Source organism: Medicago sativa, chromosome 4 (genome assembly GCF_051527215.1).
Source record: "Medicago sativa cultivar Bolivia chromosome 4, Bolivia_mono, whole genome shotgun sequence".
Classification (NCBI taxonomy): Eukaryota; Viridiplantae; Streptophyta; class Magnoliopsida; order Fabales; family Fabaceae; genus Medicago; species Medicago sativa.
In genome coordinates, this window is record NC_140752.1 from 99,077,019 (window position 1) to 99,086,687 (window position 9,669).

The 9,669-nt window shown below is 33.1% G+C and overlaps 1 protein-coding gene across 1 annotated transcript; it reads left to right on the forward strand.

Annotated features, from left to right (window-relative positions):
- The first annotated feature begins 8,487 nt into the window (after positions 1-8,487).
- OFP8 (ovate family protein 8) lies at positions 8,488-9,669 on the forward strand. Its single transcript, XM_085706465.1, has one exon. It carries the CDS (start codon positions 8,509-8,511, stop codon positions 9,472-9,474), a length of 966 nt encoding a protein of 321 aa, XP_085562591.1. The 5' UTR covers positions 8,488-8,508; the 3' UTR covers positions 9,475-9,669.

A 9,669-nucleotide genomic window follows, 5' to 3' on the forward strand; every position in this document is an offset into this window, starting at 1 on the left:
TGGTGTTCTAACTTATATTTTAAAAATTCTGTTGAGTTTAAACGAAGACGAGTGAGGTAGTTTATGTTTTGACAAGGATAGCTAACCCCAATATTTTAATTTATGTATCAACTTGTATTGAACACTATCATTTTTTTAGTGACAACTGACAAGTGTTAATAATTAATTTTTTTTTAACAATCGTATTCATTCAAATAATATAATTTTTAGATAACTTTGCTCTTGATATATAACGCTGCTACTCCCTTTAAAGAAAAAAAAAACGTCGCTACTAAATGTCAAACTTTGTTATACAGAGTTACAGACTGGAATTTTATGGCATATCATTCACTCTTGACCTTAACCATACGACTTTTTTTTTTGTCGGTACGTATAACCATACGATGACGATTCATACAAGATGTAAGTAGTGCAAAATGAAATGGTATAAATTGTTGGAACACTAGTTAATTCTAGTGAAGAAAATTGGATAGAAAAACACTATGAAAGAACTAGTGTGTGGGTGTGACTTAAAAATGTCCCACATTGGAGGGTCACCCCAACTAGTAAGTGTTTATATATGGGTCGTGAATTAAAAAAAAAATGATATATTTTTTTGTCACTTGAAAATGTTAAATTAATTAATTAATTAATTTAATCATTATCCGTAAGCGCTACGTGTAACAAATAAATTTGTTACTATCCGACCCAATCCAAAAGCATATCCAGAAACTTCCGGATATATCCAATTAAGAAACAAAACGCGTTTGCTTAAGGATTAAGCAGACTTAATCCCCAAGTCACTCGTTTTTTTGTTACAAACTCTCCCTATAAAAGGAGAGCTCGCCCCATTTGATTCTTTACACCGAAAATTCACAGTCGATGCTTCCTGTGTTTTTTCCTCTCTTCTCCCTCCGACTTGTTTTTAACAAGTTTCTTCTGCTTCTACTCCTTTCTGTCCCTTCGATATTAAGAGTGTTCTTAAGACCATAGTCCCTTGGTCTTAAGTTCATATTCCCTTCGATAATATATGATTCTTCGGAATATAGAGTACTATTAAGATCATATTAAAGAATGATCTTAACAGTATATATATTATTTTTTAAGGAGAAATGGTGGTATCACCATATTTGAGTGGTCGTAGTGCCATATTCATGTTTTGGAGAAGTTAGAATGGTGGTAACACCATATTTGAGTGGTCTCAGCACCATAATAGGATGGTAATAATACCATATTAATTTGAACGGTTTCGAATAGAGCGGTTACGTACCGTATCGAGTGGCTTCGATCAAACGATTGAGCCATATTGTGAGGGTGTAATTCTCGAACGATTTTTCTACTGTGCAGTAGTTAATCGAACAGTTGTAGCTGGGCTTGTTTTATCCTGGAGGCGGCGTGGTTGATAGTCTACCTTGCACAACTTTGGGTAGTGCCACGAAACGTCTTAAAGAGAGCGACCTGGTCGTGACTCAACCTAGTAACAACTTCGGTAGATTATAGAATTTGGAAATTCAAATTTAACAGTTTGGAAATCCAAAAACAACAATTTTAAGACGTTTCGATCTGCTATGTCTACCGAAGAAGTTACATATTAAGGTTAAGTTATCCCTAAATACATTAAGGATAAATCAAGCTATAGATTTACATCTTTCGAATGAAACGATGAAGTGATTGTTGTTTCAATCAACAACACTAAAAATTTATTTGATGAAAACAATAATTTGTTACAAAACAAATTATTAGTTACTAGAAATTTATTTGATGAAAACAATAATTTGTTACAAAACAAATTATTAGTTACTAAAAATTTATTTGATGAAAACAATAATTTGTTACAAAACAAATTATTTGTTACAGAACCAAACAAGTTTAGTTTGTTACAAAACATAAAAAAATTGTTTGGATCGGAAAATAAAATAATGCAAGGTTGTTATTTTGTTATGGTGAATTCTAAAAGTGTTTTGTTTAAACATTGATATCACGTACTGGTTTTCAAATCTTTAACAAGAATTGATAAACATATGCATCGATCGCTTTACATAATCCAAACTTGTAAATATGCAATAAGGAAAATAAATGGAATTGTGAAATTCTATTTATGTTTAAGAAAGAATCTGAATTTCAGATTTCTATTGAATAAGACTGAGTTGACTCAGACTTAAAGAGAGACTTGTGTACCATGCACTCTTGTGGAAAAAGATTGCACTTTGATGGTATGTTAAAAATTAAATTCTCCTTCTATGTTATTAGTTGTGTGATTTTAATATTTGACATATCAAAATTGATCACGAACAAGTGTTTAAATTTTAAAACTTGAGTAACTTGGACCTAATTCCAAAGTTATATAATTAAACAATTTTATTTATTGCAGTCAAGATATATGAATCAAAAGTTCATATAAATTAGAATTTAGAGGATATGAATCTCTAAACATAATGATATGTGTTAGTTTGATGACACATAAAATAGAAATGATAAAATAATATTTTTATCATATTTATTGATGACTGTGAACTTTGGAAAAATAAAATTGATATGCTTGAATGTTCAATTTTTTATAACGAAAATTGAAATTTATAGAGTACCCAAGTCTAAGAACAAAAATTCTAATTAAGAAATTTTTGAAGAAAAGACAATCCAACTTGTCTTATTTTTCGAACTTGGGATTGTCTGGACTATATTAAGATCATGGACCCCAAGAGAGTTGAACTCACTAGTAGAGCCTATGAATGTGTATTCATCGGGTATGCGATAAATAACGAAACATATAGGTTTTATGACCTAAATGTTAAAGTGATCATAGAATTTAAAAGATGTCGAATTCTATGTAAATATTTACCCCTTTAACTAAAGAATAGTGGGGGCACTAGTGGGGGCTCTAATGGGAGCACGACATTAGTGGGGGCAAAATAAATTTCCCTTTAAAAATTAAGAACTAGTGGGGGCACTATATCTAATCACATTCATGTAATCAGAAATAGTTATGAAAACATCGTACGAGATGTTATAGAACCTCAAGGAGGTAAGAAAGCTAAAATTGCTAAAGAGTATGAACTTGGTTTATACAATGGAAGAAGATCCATTAAGCCTTAAAAAGCTATATCCTTAATGGATGCTGAATTATGGCAAGAAACAATAAACGATGAAATGGATTTTCTAGAGTCTAACAAAACATGAAACTTAGTTGACTTGTCTCATAGTTGCAAAACCAATCGGTTGTATTTGGATTTTTGAAAAGAAAAAAAAGGAACTAAAACCTGATGGTACGGTTGATGAATACAAGGATTTCCTTGTAGTCAAAGGTTTTAGACATAGAGAAAAATATAGACTTCTTCGACATTCATTCACCAGTCACTAAAATCATATCCATAAGAGTACTAGTCCCTTTAGCCGCCGTTTATAACTCGATAGTACTCCAAAAGGATGTGAAAGTTGCCTTTTTATGGTGAACTAGAAGAACAAGTCTATATGGAACAACCTGAAAATTTTTGCAATTGATGGACAAGAAAACAAGGTCTGTAAGTTAGATAATTATTTGAATGGTCTAAAATAAACTCCTGAGGAATGGCATGAAAAATTTGACATTCTAATGTTATCGAATGAGTATAAAGTGAATGAAAGTGACAAATAATATTTGCACGATCATATATCTCTATGAAGACGACTTGCTCATATTGAAAGATTCATGTTATGAATTATGTGAAATCATTGTTTATCAACAACATTGATAAGAAAGACCTAACCAAAAAAATTGAAGTAATTCTTGGTTTCAAGATTACTAGATCAGAAAAGATAACTTTTTTGATAATTCTCACAAAGTTGAGAAGATCTTAAAGAAATGTACACTTGCAATCACATATTATGATCCAAGTGAAAGAACACTTGAGATGGAATTAGAAAAACAGAATATACGAGCATCATTGGCAGCACTTAGGTATGCCACTGAATGTATTAGATCCGACATTGTCGATGTCGTGAAACTCTTGTGCAAGTTTACTAGTAGAAGCATTGCCATGCTATAGAAAGAGTCATGAGGTGCCTTAAGAAGACTATGACTCTAAGATTACTTCACTAGGAGTAACATATTGTACTTAAATGGCACAATATATAGAATTGAACATCTTTCAGATGAATATTTAGTGACTAGTGTTTGCACATTGAGCATCACTAGAGGAGTTGTTTGTTAAAACAAATGATATTGACTCAGTCCACTATGGAATGAATCTGAGATGAGAACACTAGAGAAAACTAGTGAAGAAGCAAGTTGGCTAAGATCCTTGCTAGCTGAAATCCCTTTATGGGAGAAACTGTTACCAGCTGTGTTAATTCATTGTGATAGTACCGCGGCTATTGCAAAGAATAAGAATCGTTATTACAATGGTAAGAGACGACAGATAAGGCGAAAACATAGCACGATTAGAGAGTGTATCTCTAAATGGAGCGGTTGGAGTTGATTTTGTACGTACGAATGAAAACTTAGCTGATCCTTTGACGAAAGGACTTAATAGAGAGAAAGTCCAAGAAACATCCAGTAGGATGGGACTAATGCCTATAGCCCACAAGTGATGGTAACCCGACCTAGATGACTGGAGATCCCAAGAAATAGGTTCAATGGGTAATAACAAGTCATGAAGTGGTAGAACATGCTATGAGATAAAGAATATAGAAAGCATGATCCTGCAGCGAAAGAAGGATGAGGTAATAGTAACTCTTAATGAGATCTATACTCTATGTTGAGTGGGGTACACAGCTACAGGAGTACCCTTGATAGACTCACCTATACGAATGTGGAACTTAGGCCGGTCCTATGGAATTTCGAGGCAGAATTCCTAGAGCATTCGTTAAAACCGGGATACACGTGCAGGGCCTTAAAACGCACGGGCTTTTAGAATACACCTATGAAAAGGTTTGTGTGTGGATTCTATGTCTGAGATAGAGTTCAATGCTGTAAGCAACTCTTGTTAAATCAGAATACCTTCCACTATGCAAAGGTTCAAGTTGTTGGCGACACCTTTGTAAATTAGCAAATCTTATTGAAAAGTTTACGAAACCATTTTGAAGTCAAGTGGGGGATTGTTGGAACACTAGTTAATTCTAGTGAAGAAAATTGGATAGAAAAACACTATGAAAGAACTAGTGTGTGGGTGTGACTTAAAAATGTCCCACATTGGAGGGTCACCCCAACTAGTAAGTGTTTATATATGGGTCGTGAATTAAAAAAAAAATGATATATTTTTTTGTCACTTGAAAATGTTAAATTAATTAATTAATTAATTTAATCATTATCCGTAAGCGCTACGTGTAACAAATAAATTTGTTACTATCCGACCCAATCCAAAAGCATATCCAGAAACTTCCGGATATATCCAATTAAGAAACAAAACGCGTTTGCTTAAGGATTAAGCAGACTTAATCCCCAAGTCACTCGTTTTTTTGTTACAAACTCTCCCTATAAAAGGAGAGCTCGCCCCATTTGATTCTTTACACCGAAAATTCACAGTCGATGCTTCCTGTGTTTTTTCCTCTCTTCTCCCTCCGACTTGTTTTTAACAAGTTTCTTCTGCTTCTACTCCTTTCTGTCCCTTCGATATTAAGAGTGTTCTTAAGACCATAGTCCCTTGGTCTTAAGTTCATATTCCCTTCGATAATATATGATTCTTCGGAATATAGAGTACTATTAAGATCATATTAAAGAATGATCTTAACAGTATATATATTATTTTTTAAGGAGAAATGGTGGTATCACCATATTTGAGTGGTCGTAGTGCCATATTCATGTTTTGGAGAAGTTAGAATGGTGGTAACACCATATTTGAGTGGTCTCAGCACCATAATAGGATGGTAATAATACCATATTAATTTGAACGGTTTCGAATAGAGCGGTTACGTACCGTATCGAGTGGCTTCGATCAAACGATTGAGCCATATTGTGAGGGTGTAATTCTCGAACGATTTTTCTACTGTGCAGTAGTTAATCGAACAGTTGTAGCTGGGCTTGTTTTATCCTGGAGGCGGCGTGGTTGATAGTCTACCTTGCACAACTTTGGGTAGTGCCACGAAACGTCTTAAAGAGAGCGACCTGGTCGTGACTCAACCTAGTAACAACTTCGGTAGATTATAGAATTTGGAAATTCAAATTTAACAGTTTGGAAATCCAAAAACAACATAAATACATGTACAGCTATTAAAAATTTAGAACAGTTCTAACGATGGAACACCCAAAAGAAAGTATGTTCTCTTCTCAAAAGATTTCTCAGAACCTATCATTCTAGCATTAAAACATCTCTTTTTGTTTTACATAATTCTCTTGAGTTCATTTCTTTTCCTGACTAAAAAAAAAAAAGGCATCGTGGATTACAAGTTAGAACTTAGAATAATGAATTACCAGGCATAAAATGTTGAAGTCAATTACTTACACTATTAAAATTAGCACATAGACACGCTATTTCAAATAAAAAACGTTATTTGAACGCCATGCATCCACTCCATTGTACACAGTGAATGAAAAATAAACACAGAACAAGTTCTATAAAATTTGTGTCCTCCAACTTTTTCTTTCACATATAACATTTTTATGTCTACAACAATTTCAAAAAGTTTACTAAAAATTTGGAAAGTATGTATGTATCTATTAAGAACGAACTGAGTCACGTAGTAATGTTGTTGGATCATGAAGTAAGTCCAAAAAATAATCACATTGAGTCATGGACAACTATACAAGTGAGTTTGAACATTATATCTTGATTCAAAACTTTAAGACATCAAATATACAACTCTTTATCATTTATACGTTGTATTTATGAAATGTGACACATTGTTGAATCCAACCCAAAACCATCGGATCAAGACAAGTCATCCGATTTGGTTGGATTATGCATGCTGACATAAACTAACTATCCCACATCAAGAATTAAAAATGAAAAGGATGTGAAATTAACTTAACTCTAGTGCTGGTTTGTTTCAAATTAGTAAATATTTCATATTATAGTACTGCCTATTGTATCAATCTATCACGGGGCTACGTAGAAGAAATCAAGTTTAGTTAAAGATTCTTGAGCTTTGTTGAAAAGGCTATGCTAATGTAGCAAATTAATTTATTTTTCTTATTCTTATTGTGTGTTACAAGGAAATGCCAGCTCGATCCATTTTTCTACTATTTGAATTTCAAACATCATTAAGCGCCTTTAACTAGTTCAATTAGCGTCTTGATCATGGTCCCCTACACCATATATATGTCCCATAGCAAACATAGGGTGCAATCGTTAAACTTGTTTTTAGTACTTAACCAATTAGTACAATTCGTAAATTACTTTATTAATGGTAATCAATTTCAAAAATTTAGACGTCAAGTACAAGGGGTGTGAGTGAATACTTTACTTTAATACAAACTTAACCAATAAGTACAAACTTTTTTAGTTTAAATTATGCACCAAAAAAGGTTAAATTTTAACAAAAGAACTTTTAGGACTAACTATTTAACTTTTTAATAACCTTAGTATAATGATTGGCGTAAGATTTTTATTGAAGCACATATTTTTCTCGATAACTATTGTAGGCAGCATTTAAAATGATAATTTTGGTGACTTATTTTTTGCTGAACATATTATCGACCTTTTAAAAGCTTTAGGCCAAGATTATTCTCAAATATAGCTCAATTGTATTAATCTTTAATTTTTTAAATTGATATTATTAAATTTAATTTTCAAAATTAATAAACTCTTGTATAACATTCAAAAACAAAGTATAAGCATGCTGGTACATTAGTACTATGGAGCTATGCAAAGTGACAAAGTGTTATAGTCCTGTACTGTTGGACAAGTGAGAGTTATGCTTGTCCGGTAAGCCCTGCCCATGCCCATGCCCTTGTGTTGTGTTGGTGGTACTTATACATACAGGACGTTTTAAGCTTTTCAGACATCCAGTAGTTCTGATTCCTGAACCTATAGCAATAGCAATAGCAATAGCAAAAACTAAAAGGACAAGTGACAAATTTTACACCCAATAAATTAATTTGAATTCTGTTATACGCCACCAGACCAAGTTACTCACCTCAACTTTAGTAGTAATATGTTGGATATTATTTATTAACTATTCATTTTTTTTGTTAAAAAAAAAAGATAATAATCAAATAAATTCAATTTAATCAGTCTAACGACGTTAAATAAAAGTTGTTATTACCATTTTTTGGTGCACACTATGCGAAGCCTTAAAACTCTTATTTTTGTTATCCTTATTTGTTTATTTCTTAATTTCTCATCTTACATAACACGTACTATAGGGTAATGAAAAACCCGGTGGTCACGCACGCACGTTTAAAGGCAAAGCCAGAAGAAGGTCAATTAACACTGTTTACCAAATCGAATTTCTCTCATTGATTCACTCACTGTACAAATCAGACCCAACATACTACACGACAAGAAATAAAAATACCATAAATTTAAGTTTTTTCAGACCTTTTATTTTTATTTTTATTTTCAAATACTAGTACTAGTAAATGATTATTAATAAGACTTCCACTTTCTGTTTCTCATGCATTTATATCTTCCTTATTCCTCCCTCCCTCCCTCCCCATATTCTTCAACTCTCTCTCTCATGGAAAACCAAAACCGTCTCAAAATGAGAATCTCTCGCATGTTCCGATCCTCATTTGGATCCTGCAAAACCAAACAACACTTAACTGATGTTATGGAAAAACCACTATTTGCACCCCCCATCTCCTCCAACACTACTGTACTACCCTTTCACCCTATTTCCAAACCCAAACCTTCCCAAACCATCGACGACCCTTCAGATATCATATCTTTCAAAGACTCTCATTCTCTTCCACGACGCAAATTCTCTTCCTGTTCATCACCCTTTCTCTGCGGTGCAAATAGTAATAACAACAACCTTAAACTTGATAGAAAACCATGTACCCCTGTTTCACCAAACACCCCTCTCAACAACACTATATTCCACGAACAGAACAACCTCAGTTTCTACGAAAAAACAAACAGTTCAACGAAAAATGTTGCAAAGAAAAACAAAAAGAAGAAGAAGAAGAAGAAGAAGAAACATACCCAGAAGAAAAACAGAGCTTTTCCTTTCAACTCATGTGCTAAAGACACAAACTTTGATAGTTATTGGTGGTATAGCAGTGACGAAGACGATGAAACAGATACACTTTTCTCTTCAAAGTCTCTCTCATCAGATTCCTCTAAGTCTCGCCGCCGACATTCTTCTCGCCGGAAAACTGACCGGAGTTCCGACATGGGTGTTCTTCCGTTGAACGGAAAAGTCAAAGACACTTTCGCGGTGGTGAAACGTTCAAGTGATCCGTACAATGATTTTAGAACTTCAATGGTGGAAATGATTGTTGAGAAACAAATATTTTCACCAAGTGAGTTGGAGAATCTTTTACAGTGTTTTCTTTCACTCAATTCACATCATCATCACAAGATCATTGTTGAAGTTTACACAGAGATTTGGGAAGCTTTATTCTCTGACTGGCTTTAACAAAAAAAAAAAAAATAGGGAGAAAGAAAATAAGAATAATTATCTTATTATTTGTTTTTTTTTCTCTGTTATTATTATTAGTTTTGTGTTTTTGTTTCTAAGGATATTATTAGTTTAGTTTTTCTAACTCAAGTTCGAATGTATGATATTCCATTTGCTACTCATCAATTTAGTGCTCAGTTTTAGTTCTTCAAA

Excerpts from the sequence above, each read along its gene's own strand:
- OFP8 (XM_085706465.1), top strand. The coding sequence starts at position 8,509 with ATGCATTTATATCTTCCTTATTCCTCCCTCCCTCCCTCCCCATATTCT.